This window comes from Salvelinus fontinalis, chromosome 14 (assembly GCF_029448725.1).
Source record: "Salvelinus fontinalis isolate EN_2023a chromosome 14, ASM2944872v1, whole genome shotgun sequence".
Classification (NCBI taxonomy): Eukaryota; Metazoa; Chordata; class Actinopteri; order Salmoniformes; family Salmonidae; genus Salvelinus; species Salvelinus fontinalis.
In genome coordinates, this window is record NC_074678.1 from 37,924,910 (window position 1) to 37,945,330 (window position 20,421).

At 43.4% G+C, this 20,421-nt stretch overlaps 1 protein-coding gene across 3 annotated transcripts in view; it reads left to right on the top strand.

Annotated features, from left to right (window-relative positions):
- The first annotated feature begins 6,685 nt into the window (after positions 1–6,685).
- Positions 6,686–20,421, top strand: part of LOC129810772 (rho GTPase-activating protein SYDE2-like) — a 100,970-nt gene continuing 87,234 nt past the window's right edge. Inside the window, exon 1 of one of the 3 annotated variants that reach the window (XM_055861636.1) lies at positions 6,686–9,267. In XM_055861636.1, coding sequence (XP_055717611.1) covers positions 7,029–9,267 — 2,239 coding nt within the window. In that variant the 5' untranslated portion in view covers positions 6,686–7,028. The remainder of the gene's footprint in view (positions 9,268–20,421) is intronic. The other 2 variants (XM_055861635.1, XM_055861637.1) reach the window with 2 other exon arrangements.

Here is a 20,421-nt window from a genome sequence, read left to right on the forward strand (position 1 = left end):
TGGCACCTATTACCAGACCCATTCAAAGGCATTTAAATATTTTGTCTTGCCCATTCACCCTCTGAATGGCACACACATACACAATTCATGTCTCAATTGTCTCAAGGCTTAAAAACCCTCCTTGAACCGGTTTCCTCCCCTTAATCTACACTGATTGGAGTGGATTTAACAGGTGACATCAATAAGAGATCAGAGCTTTGACCTGGATTCACCCGGTCAGTCTATGTCATGGAAAGAACAAGTGTTCCTCATGCTTTGTGCACTGAGTGTATAGTAGACCAGGGCATTTCGGTGAGTGGTATTGGGAGTGATATTATAGAGGAAAGACAGACACACACACACAGGCCATGGCCCCAGTCACTTAACAGAACCTGGACAGGCCTGAGATCAATGATGCATGGCAGTAAAGTGGAGCCAGACCCAGAGAGGAGAGATTGGTGATGAATGGTGAACAGTAGCAAAGAGGTAGACAGGAGACAAAAAGTCTGACTGTGATGATAAACATGTCAGTGGCTGTCTGTTGATAAAGCCAAGCAGAAGGAAAAGCAGGGCAGAAGGGCTAGCCCCAACCCACTGAGCCCAGCCATGCCCTAAGCGGCTAGCGGTAGCCTGAGCGATAGCCTGATAGCCAGCCTGGACAGCAGTAGGCTAATAGGAGAGATGTATATCTCTACATCTCTGTCCAGGTCTTGTCCTGCATCAAGAGGCTTAAGTGGCCGGAGCAGGTCAAGTAGCAAACACATGCACTGGATTGGAGGCTTAGAGATAACACTGCCCTGGTCTGGGTGTGTCAATTTGTTGGTGAGTGTGTTGTCTAGATGCTTAAAAGTGTGTACTACTAATAAAGCTGTGGCAAGATTTTAGGGAAGGAGTTGTGATGTTGTGATGTCAACATATTGTTTGGCAGTGGTTGGAGTACAGATTAATGTCTTCATTTCAATGTATAAACAAATAAAAAATGTTCACTTTTGGGACAATATCACAATAAACTGTCAGTTTGACTGCTACAGTATTTTCCCTGACATTTTGAAAAGAGAATAGAACATTTAACAACTGTGTTCTCAACTGAAGACATACAATTTTGGTTTTGTGTTTTCATGGTCTTCTCATCATTCCAGATAGCGAGAGGATACAGCGGAAAGCATGCGAAAAGAATAGTGACTCTCGATCATAAAGGAGGCCCTTGGCAACGCTGCAGTTCTGACAGTTAGGGATCCAGTCTAATTTATACCCAGAGAAAGACTCAGTGTCATGGACATACATTTAGTTGCGGTGCACACTGAGAAAAGGAAAGGCCCGTAAAATAAGCTAGGGGAAGAGACTGGGAACAATGGTCAGCCATCAGGACAAGCGCTCCAACAGCTGCAAAGCCCTCTATCCAACACACACAAACACACACTCCCTGACCAGGCTGGCCTCAATGGGGGCTAGCCAAGCAGATGTTCTGCTTTGCCATCTCAAAGACGAAAAGCGAGTGATTGAAAAAAGAAAAAGAAATGTCCCGTTCTTTGTTCTTTCCATGCTGTATCAGGGAGTTGTAGAAAAAGCTTGCAGAGTAAATTGCAATGTGCTCTTACATGTACACGGCACTTGGAACAGGCTAAGATGCTCTCACTACTTGGCAACGCTGGTTGTTGCACAACTTTAATGTTACTAAGATACTAGCATTCTACTAGAGAATGTAAGGAATGTTGCTTTGCCATGTGACTTCACTGACAATGTTATGCTTTAGGAAGTAAAACTAAACTGACATGTCTGTGTTTTATAGGTTAATCTATGATAGCCTTCAGTAGTTATCCTGTAATGTTGTATTATACAGATCTATTACACAGTAGTAACACTGTATTTCTCTCTTCACTATTTCAGATCATTTGAGTCATCCACTGCTCACTTCTGTGATTATTGTTCATAGTTGTTTAAGTAGCTATCCTCTTTTACTAGTATAAACATGTTGCCTATATCAATCAATCAAATGTATTTATAAAGCCCATTTTACATCAGCGGATGTCACAAAGTGCTAATACAGAAACCCAGCCTAAAACCCGTAAGAGCAAGCAGTGCAGATGTAAAAGCACTGTGGCTTGGAAAAACTCCTTAGGAAGGCAGGAACCTAGGAAGAAACATCCTCTTCTGGTGGAGATTATAAGAGTACAGTGCATTCGGAAAGTATTCAGACCCCTTGACTTTTTCCACATTTTGTTACGTTACTGCTTCATTCTAAAATTCATTCAATTGTATTTTTTTCCTCATCAATCTACACACAATACACCATAATGACAAAGCAAAAACATATTTAAAATACCCCCAGAAATATCACAGTATTCAGACCCTTTACTCAGTACTTTGTTGAAGCACCTTTGGCAGCAATTACAGCATTGAGATTTCTTGGGTATGACACTACAAGCTTGGCACACCTGTATTTGGGGAGTTTATCCCATTCTTCTCTGCAGATCATCTTAAGCTCTGTCAGGTTGGATGGGGAGCGTTGCTGCACAGCTATTTTCAGGTCTCTCCAGAGATGTTCGATCAGGTTCAAGTACGGACTCTAGCTGGGCCACTCAAAGACATTCAGAGACTTGTCCCAAAGCCACTCCTGCATTGTCTTGGCTGTATGCTTAGCTGTCCTGTTGGAAGGTGAACCTTCGCCCCAAGGATCTCTCTGTACTTTGCCTTGATCATCTTTGCCTCGATCCTGACTAGTCTACCAGTCCCTGATGCTGAAAAACATCCCCACAGCATGATGCTGCCACCACCATGCTTCACGGTAGAGATGGTGCCAGGTTTCCTCCAGACGTGACGCTTGGTATTCAGGCCAAAGAGTTCAATCTTAGTTTCATCAGACCAGAGAATCATGCATTTCATGGTCTGAGTCTTTAGGTGCCTTTTGGCAAACTGCAAGTGTGCCTTTTACTGAGGAGTGGCTTCCGTCTAGCCACTCTACCATCACGGCCTAATTGGTGGAGTGCTGCAGAGATGGTTGTCCTTCCAGAAGGTTATCCCATCTCCACAGAGGAACTCTAGAGCTCTATCAGAGTGACCATCGTGTTCTTGGTCACCTCCCTGACCAAGGCCTTTCTCCCCCGATTGCTCAGTTTGGCCCTGATGGCCAGCTCTAGGAAGAGTCTTGGTGGTTCCAAACTTCTTCCATTTAAAAATAATGTGGGTCACTGTGTTCTTGGGGACCTTCAATGCTGCAGAAATGTTTTGGTACCCTTCCCCAGATCTGTGCCTCGACACAATCCTGTCTCGGAGCTCTCCGGACAATTCCTTTGACCTCATGGCTTTGTTTTTGCTCTGACATGCACTGTCAACTGTGGGACCTTATATAGACAGATGTGTGCCTTTCCAAATCATGCCAATTAATTTAATTTACCGCAGGTGGACTCCGATCAAGTTGTAGAAACATCTCAAGGATAATCAATGGAAGCGGGATGCACCTGAAAAAAATGTAGTCTCATAGCAAAATATCTGAATACTTATATAAATAAGGTATTTCTGTTTTTTATTTGTAATAAATGTGCAAAAATGTTTTTTTTAACTGTTTAGCAATAGTAATAACCTGAACCTGATTATGGTAATAACCCATGGTCCCATTTCCAGGCTCCTGCTTTCCATGTTGCAAGTAGTTGTGCAATGAGACATCTTTCACATACAAACATGTTCACTTGTGCCGTGTGCCATAAGTTATGCACAGTTGTTGTTGTGGTGGTCTGCATATAGAATAAAATTACCTCTCTTTCTCTCTCTCTCTCTTTCCCTCTCTCTCTGTCGCTCTCTCCCCCCTCTTTCCCTACCTCCCTCTCTCTCTACCACTCTCTCTCCTCCCCCATCTCTCTCTCTCCCTCTGTCACTCTCTCCCTCCCCATCTCTCCCTCGTCTCTGTGCCTGCCTGTAGGCTTTGACCTGTAAATATGAAATCAAATCAAAGTTTATTTGTCACATGCTTCAAATACAACAGGTAATACAACACACATGCTCCAAATACAACGCCTTACAGTGAAATGCTTACTTACAAGCCATAACCAACAGTGCAGCTTTTAAACAAAAAAGAAGAGTAAATAGCTGCCCAGACAAGGTCTAATCCATCAGTGAGGCACGCAAAGGTGACAGGTCTACATGGCTCTGCAGCAATAACAGATGCTTATCATAGTGTTTTACTTGGGGGTGCACGTGATCATTCCAGACATTGTACTCTGTTTTATTCCCCTAAAGCAGGATTCCCCAACTGGAAGCCCACAGACCGAATATGTCCCGCGAGGGATTTTTTAAAATGTTTTTATTGTTGAACAGAAAAGACTGTAAAACACCAGCAAATCAGCTCCAAGTAATTTTAATTTTGGAAATCTGTTCCAAAGTATTCCCATGCATAATAGATAGATATACACTGAGTGTACAAAACATTAAGAACACCTGTTCTTTCTATGACATAGACTGACCAGGTGATTCCAGGTGAAAGCTATGATCCCTTATTGATGTCACTTGTTAAATCCACTTAAATCTTTTGTTTTGCCCATTCACCCTCTGAAAGTCACACATACACAATCCATGTCTCAATTGTCTCAAGGCTTAAAAATCCTTCTTGAACCTGTCCTCATCTACACTGATTGAAGTGACTTTTAACGGGGTATGGTAGTAGGTGCCAGGCGAACCGGTTTGTGTCAAGAACTGCAGCTATATTTTTCAGGCTCAACAGTTTCCCGTGTGTATCAAGAATGGTCCACCACCCAAAGGACATCCAACCAACTTGACACAACTGTGGGAAGCACATTGGATTCAACATGGGCCAGCATTCCTGTGGAACGCTTTCGACACCTTGTAGTCCATGCCCTGACGAATTGAGGCTGTTCCCGAGGGCAAAAGGGGGTAGGTGCAACTCAATATTAGGAACGTGTTCCTAATGTTTTGTATACTCAGTGTATATGATCATATACAAATGTAAGCAGTGCCTGACTTGGACTGAAATTGGTGCCGGTACTCATTTTGGGTGCCAGTACTGGTTATATTTAGGTGCAGGAGCTCCACAATAGTTTTGAGCTAACATTCTACAAGAGGAACTGGAGCGCCTAAAAATCGGACCCTTTTGCCTGTGGTCAAGTGGGTTTTGGATGAGGTTTTTGGCTGATGTTAGCATGATGTGAAATCCTCTTTAACATAGAAAGGATAGAGAGACTGTGTTGTTATTCCTCTAAATATTGAGTCATACTGGGGAGAAGATGTCTCCTGAATGGTTCCTTACACACCCAGCATGATTATCCAGACTTTGTTCAGGGCTACTTGCATATAGAAGTAGGGGTGCTGAGGATCCTGCAGCACCCCCTGAAAAATCGAAATAGTTGTGCACAGTTGATGTTGTGGTGGTCTGCATACAGAGTAAAATGCCCTCTCTTTCTCTCACTCCCTCTCTCCTGAAAATTCAGCATATTTTTTCAAAATGAATATGTATATATATTAGCAGACCAATATAGCTGTCTGTAGCGCAGACAAAAAATAATTTTATCCTATTTATCTGTATGGACACTCTGTCCAACATGTTTCCCTCTGCGGCAGGCAGAAGACAGATGTGTGTCTCTCTGCTGAAATGCTTCACAGCTATCTACCAGTGAAGGTGCTGATTTAAAGCCTGATCAGAGGCTATTTACTGCTCATGGTCCTGTACTTTCATTAAACATGTCAGGACTGGGATTTGAATGTGAAAAAAGATTTTCACTTAGAAAGAAGGAATTCCATAGGGCGGCGCACAATTAGACCAGCGTCGTCCAGGTTAGGGTTTGTCCGGGGTAGGCCGACCTTGTAAATAAGAATTTGTTCTTAACTGACTTGCCTAGTTAAATAAAGGTTAAATAAAAAATCGAATCAAATCCTGGCAACCTCACATAGGTCTTATTCCAGACTAAAGGAGAATGTTAACTTGTGTAAATACATTGTATCTGCTGTGTAAGTACAGGTAGTAACATACAAATATATGTAATATAGAAAGATAATACAGAAACTGTAAGGCATAAATGAGGAGAACTCCATAAGAAATCAATTGTTTTACAGTTGATTGATGCAGGCACACAATAGGCTACATTGTAGACAGTTAATTCCATCATCCTTCTCTGTGCTTTGGTGGAAAAAGTACTTTATTGTCATACTTGAGTAAACGTAAAGATACCTTAATAGAAAATGTCAAGAAAAGATCTTGAGATTGACAAACATGTTGCTAATAAACACTTATCACAGTTTAAAACATTATAGGTATAAATTGTTATAGATTCTGGACTGGCTTATTACTTAATATTATTATGTATTATTATTATTATTAGGCCTTTTTTGACTAGACCTATATGGACTCAGTGGGGATTTATTCATGCGTTTATAGCTTCACTGGAATGTAACCAGTGATTTACTAATCTGTCACATGTTGCCTCTAGGATACAATGGCACATGTTGTATCAGTGGCATACTAGGCTGCGTTTACAAAGGCAGCCCAATTCTGATATTTTTTCCACTAATTGGTCTTTTGACCAATCACATCAGATCTTTTCACAGCACAAGCTCTTTTTCAGAGCTGATCTGTTTGGTCAAAAGACCAAATAGTGAGAAAGAAATATCAGAATTGGGCTGCCTGTGTAAACGCAGCCATATGTTGACAAATTCTTAACATATTGTCGTGAAGTTCTACAATGTAGCAGGCAGCTAAATATTATACTGCTTGCGTACGAGTTTGCGCAATGCGCCTATCACCCCCGCCAGAAAATATTCCAAATATTTGAACAGCAAGCGCAGAGAGGAAGGGGGTTGGAGCGCGCAGAGAGGAAGGGGCCGGAGAGCGGAGAGAGAAGAGAGAGAGGCGCAGTTGAGCAAGTGAGCTAACTAGCTAAAGCCAGTCAGTGAGGCCGAGGTGGACAGTTTTGACGTGACAGAGGAGAATGGGGAGAACTCTGCACGCCCGGCGAGTTTTGTCCGCAGAAAGGGTGCTCAAACTCGATCTCTACCCATCTGAGAGCGTGTGCTGAAACTGGAGAAACACCGGTGGAAAGGAAGGAATGGCTGATCCTCTGCGGAGGAATTTATTAGCAAAACTTCGGGGGAAGAAATCTAAGAAAGGGACGCCGGCTGGTGGATACGGCGCTGCGACTAATGGGGGCAGAGCAGGTAAAGGAAAAGTTTCTCAAAACCCAGACGGCCAAACTCGTCCAGTAGTAATGTTCGCAGAGGTGCATTGTCTGACAGACAACATCATGAGAGGTAACGATAGTTACGTTAACGGCATTGTAGTAAACAAGGTTGGATTAGATCAGGAGCAGAGCACGGTAGGAGTTGTTGAGACGAGTGAGTTTCCCCAGCAGTACGAGGCTTCAGCTAACATGCACATAAACACTAGCCGGGGGCCAGGGGACAATCAGGGTAGCGGGTGCTCCGGGATTAGGGGTCGAGTAAATGAGGAACTCTTGGGGGTCTCACTTCAAAGAGCAACTCAGTACGAGGGGAACGATAGAGACGAGATGATCAGAATCCATAAACAAGGGCCCGGCTACTTCTCTGGACAATTACAACAAGGGCACATAGGGAGACCGCACGAACAGAGAAAACACTTTGTCCCCATTCCGCGACAGTATAGCGCAGGGGATTCAATAGGGTTTGGGAGCAATAGTCCTAATAATCACATTATATACCACAGAAGGCCAGATGGGGTAGTTAAAATGACAAATGGCCACTATCCTGCTTCAGAGAATGGAACAAATGTCTGCTTTGACAAAGATCTAAAGACTCGAGTAAGCCACGGGCAGCCAGACGACTCCTGCCATCAAACTGTGTACAACTACAAGGCAGACAACGGGCAGAGGTCTATAATTGATTTAAAGGTTACGGCAAACGTGTATCCTGGCCACAACCAAATATTGAAAACAAATGTTACAACTAACGGGACGCAAATGTGTCCGCCGGGTATCCCGTGTGCGCATCATCCGGACAGTAATTACACCGAGGAAAACATTGTGATTAGAAACATAGAGAGTTACGGGAGCTCGCCTGAATTTACAGGGGACAACATTAGGGTGACCCATTTGCAGAGCCCGACATTTTTCCCCACTGAATTGGAGATATGCGACGTTAACGTGGCCTCCCATTTCATATGCGCAAGAGAAGGAACACTCCGACACTACTCTCTAGATTGCGAGGATGATGATTATTATGATAATGTAATTCTTCCCTTTTATGTATCTGAGTCATTAGGTCCAAATGATAGAAAAAGCTCTGATAAAATAGAAGCCATAGAGTCGGGAAAAGATGTTCCAAAAGGGCAAGTCATCAGCGACAGTGCGCAGGAGACAGACAGACTACGGAGCCAGTTGAAAGAGGCGTATTACCTTCTTATAAACACCATGCATGATATTAGTTTTGATGGTCAGGTCAGTGTCAACGGTTTTATAGATCAGGCAAGTTCCTCCAGTCACTCTCGGGACAGCATGTGCTCACGGTTGTCCATCAAGCACGTGGACAGTGATGCTTGGTCGTCGGGAGAGCACAGTGTACAACAGGTGTCTGACACAGACTCCATCCTGTTGTGCCTGCTGAGTGAAAACCGTGGGGATCCAAGTCTCAAAAATCATTTCATTAGCAAGAGCCTCGTGAATCTATCTGCTAGCAGGATTGGGCCTCCCTTAATGCGTTCCACTAGTGACAGAGCTATCAAATACAGCAGTGGTGCGCACAATGCGCCCTGCGTCCAGGCCCTCGGTTCCCAAAGCCCTGCTGTTGTTGGGGCCTGTGAGAATGGGGATATAGCAAGTAGGCCACAGGCTGTTGGAGCCTCTGACCCGTTTGAGAAACAGGCCAGCTACGATGGTGGCACGAGCAGCGACGACCTGCTTCAAGACACCGGTGAAGACTTCAAGTTGAACGAGAGTAGTGGCTCGGTCAACAGCCTCACTGGGTCGTCCGACAACGCAGACACCCAGCAGGGTGGTAACAGCAGGCGAGATGGAGAGATGAGCGCATGGGACCGGGGAGGCTCTGCCAAGCCCCATGGAGTCACCGTCAACAAGATGCAGGAGTGGATGCACAAAGGCCGTCTGTTGTCTTCGGAGATGAAGCAGCGCATCGCGGGTTCCATGCCCCAACCCCATGGCACCCACGGTGGCCTGGATAGTGCAGCACGGTCCAGCCAGGGCCAGGCCAGCTCAGTTCCAGGTGGATCTAAACCAGCAGCCCTGACGACCAGAGTTCACGTGGCTATACCCGCCGCGGTGGTCCCATGCCTGAGCCAGGCATTGCATCAGTCAGGTAGGAAGGGAGGTGGTGGTGGTGGCCCCCCTGGTGGAGCCACTCTCCGGTCCAGGGAATCTCCCCCCTGTCGTCCTCCTCCATCCTCCTTCACCCATATTAAACTACTCCGTCTGGTCTGGTGGTGGTGGTCTCACTTTCTCTCCCTCTGGATGCAAAGCAAAGGGACGGAATGAATGCCTGTCTGACCGGCCCCTTTGCTTTCCTAGTAGGATTCTCTAGTCTAACTGGTGGTGGGTTCTGGTTCTTCTTCTTCACACACTAATGTAGCTTCCATTTTAACACTGAATAGTACGTTGGTTATAGTGGGCCACACTGTAGTAGTAACAATAACCACTAACTCACTCTGTAGTCTCATGGTGTTGATAACAGTGATAATGTTTGTGGTGGGTATGTATGAAAATTACTCTTGAACAATGAAATGTATAATGTGTATTAATGTTTGTTTGAGACCATAATTTGAGATGAAAACATCTATATCATGAAACACAAATTGATATCCTGTTTTGATATTACCATGTTATTATGGTATTACCATAAAACCTGTCCTTTCATCTGCTGACCAATTTTGTTTTTAAGGAAATGGTTAACATGTCTACTTTTGCAGGTTGTAAGGTTTAGTTGGTGAGGTGATATCTCTTTCTTGTTGTTTCCCTGTGATATTTCCTATGGTTGGTACGGATGTGTGTGTGTGTGTGTGTGTGTGTAAGTGTGTGTGTCAGGTTGGTGTTCCATGGTATGTGTATGACTGGTGGGTTGAGCCTCATCCAGGGTAAATAGGGTGATAGGCCACATGTACCGGGTGCTGTTGTTGACTCTCTCTGGTGCAGGGCTAGAAATAGAGTGTGATCTCCGGACTGCAGCGGAGAGGGAGAGAAATAGAGCGGGTGAGAGAGGAGGAGGGAGAGAAATAGGGAGAGGGGGAGCGTGGGGAGGGAGGGTGAGGGAGAGGGGGGCAGCTGTTGGCTCTTCCGAAGATGGTTTGGCTGCTAACTTTCTAATTTCTCTCTTTTTCTCTCTCCATCTCTCATATCTTTGTCTCTGTTTCTCTCTCTCCCTCTCTCTATCTCTCATGTCTCTGTTTCTCTCTGTCTTCATCTCTCATGTTTCTGTCTCTCTTTCTCTCTCTCCCTCTCTTCATCTCCCATGTCTGTCTTTGTTTCTCTCTCTCCGTCTCTTCATCTCGCTCTGTCTTTCCCTCTCTGTCTCTCTATTCATCTTTGTCTACTCTACTCTCTTCTTCTCTCATCATAGAAAAGTTCAGCCTCTTCTGCACTTTTCCACTGTCTAACCATACCTGTTGAAGTCGACAAACTGGAGAAGACAGGGAAAGAGAGGACAGAGAGACATAGAAGCCACTAGGTGTATGAAAAGGGATGTATAGAAAGACTAGCTCAGGGACCTGGGAAGAGAAAAGAAGGCTTCTCTCCCTGTAGGTTGTTTTATTCACTGTCATGTCACCCCCTCCTTTCTTCAGAAGTTCCATGGTAACTTGCATTTTAAAAGGACCTGGGAGTGAATTTTTATAATGCCAATCCTGTTGTTTAACTTGTTTGCTCCCTGTTACTTAATTCCTTAGTATGAATGAACAAAATGGGCAGCGATTAAGTATTTATTAAGGTCAGCCCCAGAGCTTATCTTACCCCTGTGGGCCCCTCTCTCTCTCTAGATCTCTCTCTCTCCTCTCTCTCTGCTCCACAAAGAGCCATTTAAAAAACGTAATGCCAAAACCTCTCAAAGCGTGACTATAAACTTAGACTATAAACGTTCCTTTTATAGGCGCTCTTTTAATTTATGCAGATGTTTATATGTGTCTTGGCTGACACGCTAAAAGTGATCCCCATTTATCCCCCTCCTGGTTTATTTATTAGAACTCACTTTGAAGTCATAAATATAATGCGTTTGATTAGCAGTGTAAAATAGATTTGACGACAGTCCTTTTAAAGTGTCTGTATGGTATCTTTGTACTTTTATAATTAGTGTGAAATCCCCCTGTATATTCATCACCCACAATGTGCTATTCACAGTGGTGTGTGTGTGACTGAGTGACTTGGGAAGTAGGTTAAAATAGAGTAGTGAGAAGTTGTTAGATGGCTCATCGTGTGTGTGTGTGTGTGTGTGTGTGTGTGTGTGTGTGTGTGTGTGTGTGTGTGTGTGTGTGTGTGTGTGTGTGTGTGTGTGTGTGTGTGTGTGTGTGTGTGTGTGTGTGTGTGTGTGTGTGTGTGTGTGTGTGTGTGTGTGTGTGTGTGTGTGTGTGCGTGCGTGCGTGCGTGTGTGTGCTCAAAAGGAATATGGATAAATCAAACCTACTCTAGACCAATAGCCATGCCAGCCAGTAGGGTGAAAGGCCCACCAGACTGCTGTTTGAACTTTGAAGATTTGATTTTCTCTTTTTCTCAGTACCTGTTTTGGCTCAGTCTGATCCCCTCGTGAGAGAATAATAACCAGCCTCTGTCTGCATGCTTTGGATATTAACCTTATTGGAAGTCACACATCTGAATTGGGATTATCGGTAATATTTGTCAGAGGTCACAATATATAATTTACAAGGCGTAAAGGCTTCATAAACCCTTTATAAGGCTGACATATATGCTTCACAAATAATTTATATGCAAATGTCATACTTTCTACAGGTGATATATCTGGTATTATAGGGACATTTCAAAACATGTCAACTTCATATTCATGATGTCCAGCACCACCCCAACATCAACATACTGTGAAAATGGCACATTTCTGCGTAAAAAAAAAAATATATACAGGCAGATAAGTGATTCCAATGACATCAAACAATTAGTAGACAATTAGTAGTCAATGCCTCCTCATAATTGGTTAAAATCACTGATGCTTTCCAAAATTGTGGCGTAACCCTTTTGATGTAACATATAACCCAAGGTAAAGTGATCTCCCTTACTCTTGTTAATGTATTAAAGTGGCTACAATATCAAATAGGCAGGAAATATTTAATCTGATCCTCTTTGCCAGCTTCCCTCCACTGTTAAGTCGTGTTAAGACTGTGTCGCTCTCTGTGTCTGCATCAAGCCAAGTCTTGTTACTGAGCTGCACTGTTTTCTCTCATAAACACACATAGCACCAGTTCCAGATTACCAGGTACAATGCTTCCTCTTGTCTGCTGTTTGTGATACTAAAGACAGATCAGATGATGAATGAGATAGAGGAAGCAGCATCATGGTAGCAGAACCAGACATCTTTATGTAGAGGGTGAGTCAAATACTAATCATAATACGATATACTCTCCGAGTTTGTCTGATGACTCTGCCAAGTCAACGTCAAGCACCAGCATCTTCGTTTTCATGTGATGTCTCAGGCAGGAAGTTATGTTTTTTTTAATGTGTTTTTGTAGTTTAAGATTCCAAAGAAAAGGAGATAGCAGTATGAATGAATAGGTCGGAGAGCATAGGAACAATGATAAGGTGGAATTCTTGTTGTTTTTTCTGTTGGCATTCTATGTGACCGGAAGAGTGACACCATTTCCAATTCTCACCCCTGCAACAGGGCGGCAGGGAAGAGGACTGACTGACACACTCACACAAACACACACACACACTGCATTATTTTCCCAGGCCATCTGTTACCCCTAAGGTCTTGGGTGTTCATTGGGCAGGCATGCCACTCTCTGAGACACAGGTCTCAGTCTGCATGACTTTTAATTGGCCTGTGTGTGTGTGCGTGTGGTGACCACTGTGGACACTAGTGGTGAAGGTTACCGGACTCTCATGCCAACTAGAAGCCAAGGGCGAAAGAAAAGCTCAGGTCTTGGCAAGCTGTGTCAATCAGCGCAGAGTGCACTAACGTTATCTCAGGGTCGGGTTAGGGCACGCACACACACAGCGCACACACACACTGCGTTCTCACAGATTAGGTTTATAAGGGCAAAGTCATACGTCTCTATCAAGGAAGTGTTGACCCAGTTTAAGTGTTTTTCACCACTGCTTTAGTTCTCACACAGTTTACTATGAATTAACATGTTTAACCGGAATCCCAGGACATTCCCGGGAACTCTCTTCACATTTCCTGAAAAAATAAAATGACAAGACCTGAGAAATTACATTTTCCCCCAATATGGCACTAATGCAATTCCTCAAAATGCACAACATGTCAGCAGTAGATTAGAAAAAAAAAAAAACACTAGAAAGCGACCATTCTGGATTATTTAGGACTAATGCCGATTTTTGGGTTTCAAGGAGGCTGTTGGCCAATAATACATAACAACAAAATGGCAATCTTTTAATTTGAATGGTAAATGTCTTGATAAACTGGGTAAATGAAGATGGCATAGGCCTATTCACAATACAGGTGAATGCATATTCAATAGGAGTGTGTGCATGCATTGAGTTATTGAGCTTGTTTTGGGTGATCAGTGGAGTCTATGGTGCTACAGATGACAAACAATCTGTTTGTCCTTCATTTGGGACTTAATATTATCCTACTGATCAACAACATTTGCAAAGAAGCACCTCTCCCGCATGTCACGCCTATATGGAAGGACATCATATAGGCACTGCTGTTAGTTTGAGGATAAAGAAGAACATCTATGGGTCCAAAGTAATTTCATGATTTGATTTGTGATCGTGATGTGTGATCACTAGGGATGCACGCTATATCTGTGAAGATATCGGAATCGGACGATATTAGATAAAATGCCAACATCGACATCGGCCCGATGTCTAGTTTAACACCGATGCGCCAAAACCGATGTCAAAGCTAACATGCATACTTATATAATGTAGGTACATGGCGTAATGACACCGCGTAAAATCTGGCGCTACACGTGCAACACAGCATTCCTAACCTAGCCCACAATGTCTGCTGTGTGGATCGAGCAGTCAACAAGTCGAGCAGTCATTTGAAAGAGTAAGAACATTTCAGCGAGACAACTCAAAGGCGAAAACCATTAACACCAAGATAATATAATTCATTGCCCTTGACAATCAACTTTCTCTGTCATGGGTGATGTTGGCTTTCGCCGACTGGTCGAGCACCGGTACACACTGACGTTACCAACTGCGCTATTTTTCAGATATTGCCCTACCGGAATTACACAGTAATAACGTCACTGCTATTAGCGTCACGATATGAGCCCCATGAGCATGCTGAGTCTGACAGCACAGTGGGTTGTTGAGGATTTAGTACTGAGGAAAGTCGTATTTCACGCTCATGAATGTTCTGGTTGTCATACCGCCTCTGCCATTTCAATGGCATTTGAGAACATGTTGGAAACTTGGAAACATGAACACACTAGCTAGCTCCATTCGAACAACTGACTCGTAAGCTCATAATTTCCGCCTGCAGCAGACGTGATACCCTCTTATGGCATTGAAACGCCTGCTCAACAAAACTGGCGACACAGGCTGTGAACAAGCGGTTCGGTGGCATTCTCTCTTTACTGTGCCACCACCAAGCTTGATGCTATGTACAAGGACCGCTACATTGATGCAGACAAGAAACAGGGTTTACGTGAAATGTTACATATACAGCTGGACAAGATGGATACGGACACAGTGACAGTGCGCACCGAGGAAGAGAGGCCACGGACAGACAGCTGAAACTTCACTGCTTGACATGTATGATGAAATCCAGGTTGAGAATGAAACGACTGAACAAATGAACAACGAAACAGCACAGCAAGTAAGTGAAAGAAATAGGTTTTGATGATGTTTTACTGGTAATGGGGACATACGTAAATGCCAACAAAATAACTTTTTGGTCAGTGTGGTGTGTGTGTGTATAACCTTTATTTAACTAGGGAAGTCAATTAAGAACAAATTCTTATTTACAATGACGGTCTACCCCGGCCAAACACGAACAATGCTCGGCCAATTGTGCGCCACCCTATGGGACGCCCAATCTTTTTTAATTTTTTTATTTTATCCCCTTTTCTCCCCAATTTTCGTGGTATCCAATCGCTAGTAATTACTATCTTGTCTCATCGCTACAACTCCCGTACGGGCTCGGGAGAGACGAAGGTCGAAAGCCATGCGTCCTCCGAGGCACAACCCAACCAAGCCGCACTGCTTCTTTAACACAGCGCGCCTCCAACCCGGAAGCCAGCCGCACCAATGTGTCGGAGGAAACACCGTGCACCTGGCCCCCTTGGCTAGCACGCACTGCGCCCAGCCCACCACAGGAGTCGCTGGAGCGCGATGAGACAAGGAAATCCCTACCGGCCAAACCCTCCCTAACCCGGACGACGCTAGAGGACGCCCAATCTTGGCCGGATGTGATACAGCTTGGATACGACCCAGACCCTGTTAGTGATGCCTCTTGCACTGAGATGCAGTGCCTTAGACCGCTGCGTCCATGTGTGTGTGTTAACTATTTAACTGTACTAGAATGCTTAAAAGGCTACAAAAAAATGTAATATCGGTAATTGGTATCGTTTTTTTGGGGGGGTAAGGAAAATAACAGATATCGGTATTGGCCAAAAATGTCATATCGGTGCATCACTAGTGATCACGGATGATTATGAAACAAGTATTTTTTCTAATTATCTTTGACTAGGAAAATTTTTAATTTTTTCAGCTGTCAGGACGCTTCTCTTAACAGCTCAGCTGCCAATGGTAGGAAAAAAGATGACACAACGATGCATGTTCTGTCTGAATGACTCAAATCTTCCCATAGTTTGCGAAGTGAGAAGGTATACACACTTGCTGATCTACAGCTTTTTTGGTCCATAAGCATGCAGGAAGATTCTTAGGTAGCTAGACCTATTGCCAACCTTTATTTAGGCATTTTAAAACAGTTCCTTCTTTCTCTATTATGACAATAATCTAATCCAACTATTAACTGTCAATTTATGGATATGATTGTGGTTGGTCAGATCAGCACACCAGTAAATAGCTAACATTACACGGCAAGTCAGATGGCTCATTGCCGGAAATGGTGCATGTTCAAAATGATAACCCGCTAACGTTAGCTAACTACGTTGGCTATTAGCTCCTATCTGATATATTAGAACCATGTTTATCTAGCCAGCTTGCTAGCATAGTAGCTAATATAGATAGCTATCTAACGCCACAGATGAAAGGGTTAGTTATCATAATCTTTGCTAACAGGTCACATAGCTATCTGTTTAGCTAGCTAGCTATCTAGCTTATTCCATGCATGTCCGGGCACGTCAACACAAGCCTTATTATTAGTGAATGAACTAAACTAATATTTGCAACAGGAGTTAGATTTTGGCCACTGTGTCAATTCATGCATTTCTCAATACTGCAACTTTCTGTTGGAGAATGATTATCTTGCTGCTGCTGATTTTCCCAGTTAGACATTCCTCGGCATTGTGCAGTGCTCGTGGCTCAGGCGGTAAGTTGCGGCTGGCCTAGCAGCAGTTTTGCTATGTAGAGGGACTATCGGCAAAGCCGATAAAGGAGGACCGATAGCCAATAGACTAGAAAAGGCCAATATCGGCCCGATATATCGGCTCGACCAATTATCATTTGTTCTCTAAATACACATTATCCAAATAGGCTGTCGCATGGTAGCCTTTAGCCTAGAGGATTTACTTCATACAAAGTCGCCATAAATTCAAAGTACACTCATAATTGACACTGCCGGACTGCACACGTGACCTGAATGCAGTTAATAAACCCTACAGGAAACCATATAGCCTGTAAAATAACGTATGCCTCTTTGAGCTGTTATTGTGACTGCAGACAGTCACAAATTTGATAAGCCTATGCAGAATTCACTACATAGGCATCTCTGTCACAGACAATGAAGTCTGTTAACAATTCATAGAGGCATGAGAGAAAATTCTATATTTTCCTGTCCTAAAGCCTAGGCTATTTTCCTATCCAGTCCCAATCCCACTGAAACCCAAAATCCTGTCTCGCATGACAATTCCTAATTTTATTCTGTAATCCATAGGTTGCATTATCAAAGCATGTCTCTTGCCAATGCATGTCAAAATAGCTATATAACATTTCCCCCGCTTCTCTGCGCTGTCTCGTACTTGCGAGACTTGCGAGACTATGAGAGACTATGACTTGCGAGACTATGAGAGCTTCAGTAGAGAATATGTGATCGATAAACGGTATGAGAGTAGATATGGATATTTTTAAAACAGGTTAAGATACCTTGATATTTAATCTATTTCCACTATTTAAACTGATCTGCTATATGTATAACCATCAACCCGATTTTGCCAAATATAGGAGATATTCTGTCATTCTTTGATGGAAGTTATAGCAACTTTGGTCATTTGACTTTTGTTACTGCCGTTACAAAATGTGTATGATTCGACAACACTATACTTGGGGGACGCTCTGTGCATCTTGAGCGCGCTCTGTGTCGGGATAGCCTACTGCTGAAATGCACTGAATTGAGGAACATAATGTTCAAAATGGATGAATGGTCTGTTTCGCAATTCACAACAATGTCATTGGCGATCAAAGATAGTTACTCTATCATTACTAAATAACAGTTTAATTTGCTCTGAAATCTTTACATAGTGGCACAGCACCCCTCTTATTTGGGGAGAACCCTGGCATAGTGACCATACAGTATCTTGGTTTAAACACTTTAAATGGACACTTCGGATTTTTGCAGTATTTCCCGGGACAATGTGGATAAATATGAATTATTCCCGGTATTGAAACTTGGGTGATTTTCTGAAGAATATTAATCCCTACAGTTTACTGAGTTGAAGTGTGATTGGAGTAACTTTTTCATATGTCACTGGTGTTCTAGAACCTACACAAGTTATTTTTCAGTTGGTTCTTTCCACTGCTTGAGGCTCCATGGCAAAGGTTGTGACCTACATCAAGAGTATTTTTTGTTTTCAGGGCATTGATATGAATGGCATATGCGTTTACAGTTTGAATGTGATGGTAGAGAGATAGTAGGAAAGGGATGGAGGAGTGTTGGAGGAAGGCGGTGCCGTGCCATGCATGATGAAAGTGTCCGAAGTGTTGAAGAGAAAACTGTAAATCTAGAGGAGCTGTGGTCTGGAATGTCCTACATGTTGGAACACGCTACCTCTGTTATGGAAGACCCCTTAAAGGAGACAGCTCTGCAGTGACCAGCTCAACTCACGCGAGGCTATACGACAGCAGCCTCTAATTCAACTTGAGCTAAGGCTAGCACTAACGCTAACATGCCATCCCCATGCTAAGAGCCTATTCTCATTGACGAAAGTTTAAGCAGAGGCACTGCTACAAGATTTCAATTGGCATAATATGTAAATCAACTGTTTCAATTGACATGACATCCTTGTCTTCCTTACATTTCGTTGAGGCGGGCAACGTGGCATTTTTGCTCTGCAGCTCCAATTTACCGTAAACATCACAGTAGCCATTAGCCATGCAAACTATTCAACAATGCGAGTTTATGGTAGGTAGCAAGCTAAACAAAATTATTTCTGCATTCTCCTTAGCTACGTCATAATAGCTGCATTAGCTAGTTAGCCAAATGCGGATGTTAGCTAAAACTGGGGAACTGCTTTGAGGTCGTCCCTAAAAAATTATAATAATGTACAATAAATTAAGACTACAGATTATTGAATGGGATAATATACAAATATTTTTGAGAATGATAATTTGAAACATAGTTTTAATGAGTAAATGTATTTATACATGTTTTCATTTTGATAAGAGATGAAACTACAATGGATTGAAGGTTATTTGTTGATGTAAAAATCTAAATGTACCGATTTTAAGGTTGTGTCATTAGATTTGGGGTAAGGTGGGGTCACGAAAAATGTTTGGGGGAAAAAATGTGGTCTCCAGAAATTGTCTGAAAAAATGGGGTACCCACTGAAAAAGATTGAATAATCAAATAACATACACATGGTTAGCAGATGTTAATGCGAGTAACGAAATGCTTGTGCTTCTAGTTCCGACAATGCAGTAATAACCAACAAGTAATCTAACCTAACAATTCCACAACTACTACCTTATACACACATGTGTAAAGGGATAAAGAATATGTACATAAAGATATATGAATGAGTGATGGTACAGAACGGCATAGGCAAGATGCAGTAGATGGTATAGAGTACAGTACCGGTATATACATATGAGATGAGTAATGTAGGGTATATAAACATAAAGTGGCATAGTTTAAAGTGGCTAGTGACACATGTATTACATAAAGATGGCAAGATGCAGTAGATGATATAGAGTACAGTATATACATATACATATGAGATGAGTAATGTAGGGTATGTAAACATTATATTAAGTGGCATTGTTTAAAGTGGCTAGTGATACATTTTTACATAATTTCCATCAATTCCCATTATTAAAGTGGCTGGAGTTGAGTCAGTATGTTGGCAGCGGCCACTAAATGTTAGTGGTGGCTGTTTAACAGTCTCATGGCCTTGAGATAGAAGCTGTTTTTCAGTCTCTCGGTCCCTGCTTTGATGCACTTCTACTGACCTCGCCTTCTGGATGATAGCGGGGTGAACAGGCAGTGGCTCAGGTGGTTGTTGTCCTTGATGATCTTTATGGCCTTCCTGTGACATCGGGTGGTGTAGGTGTCCTGGAGGGCAGGTAGTTTGCCCCCGGTGATGCGTTGTGCAGACCTCATTACCCTCTGGAGAGCCTTACGGTTGTGGGCGGAGCAGTTGCCGTACCAGGCGGTGATACAGCCCGACAGGATGCTCTCGATTGTGCATCTGTAAAAGTTTGTGAGTGCTTTTGGTGACAAGCCGAATTTCTTCAGCCTCCTGAGGTTGAAGAGGCGCTGCTGTTCCTTCTTCACAACGCTGTCTGTGTGGGTGGACCAATTCAGTTTGTCCGTAATGTGTACACCTTGGATCTTAAAACTTTCCACCTTCTCCACTACTGTCCCGTCGATGTGGATAGGGGGGTGCTCCCTCTGCTGTTTCCTGAAGTCCACAATCATCTCCTTTGTTTTGTTGACGTTGAGTTTGAGGTTATTTTCCTGACACCACACTCCGAGGGCCCTCACCTCCTCCCTGTAGGCCGTCTCGTCGTTGTTGGTAATCAAGCCTACCACAGTAGTGTCGTCCGCAAACTTGATGATTGAGTTGGAGGCGTGCATGGCCACGCAGTCGTGGGTGAACAGGGAGTACAGGAGAGGGCTCAGAACACACCCTTGTGGGGCCCCAGTGTTGAGGATCAGCGGGGTGGAGATGTTGTTACCTACCCTCACCACCTGGGGGTTGCC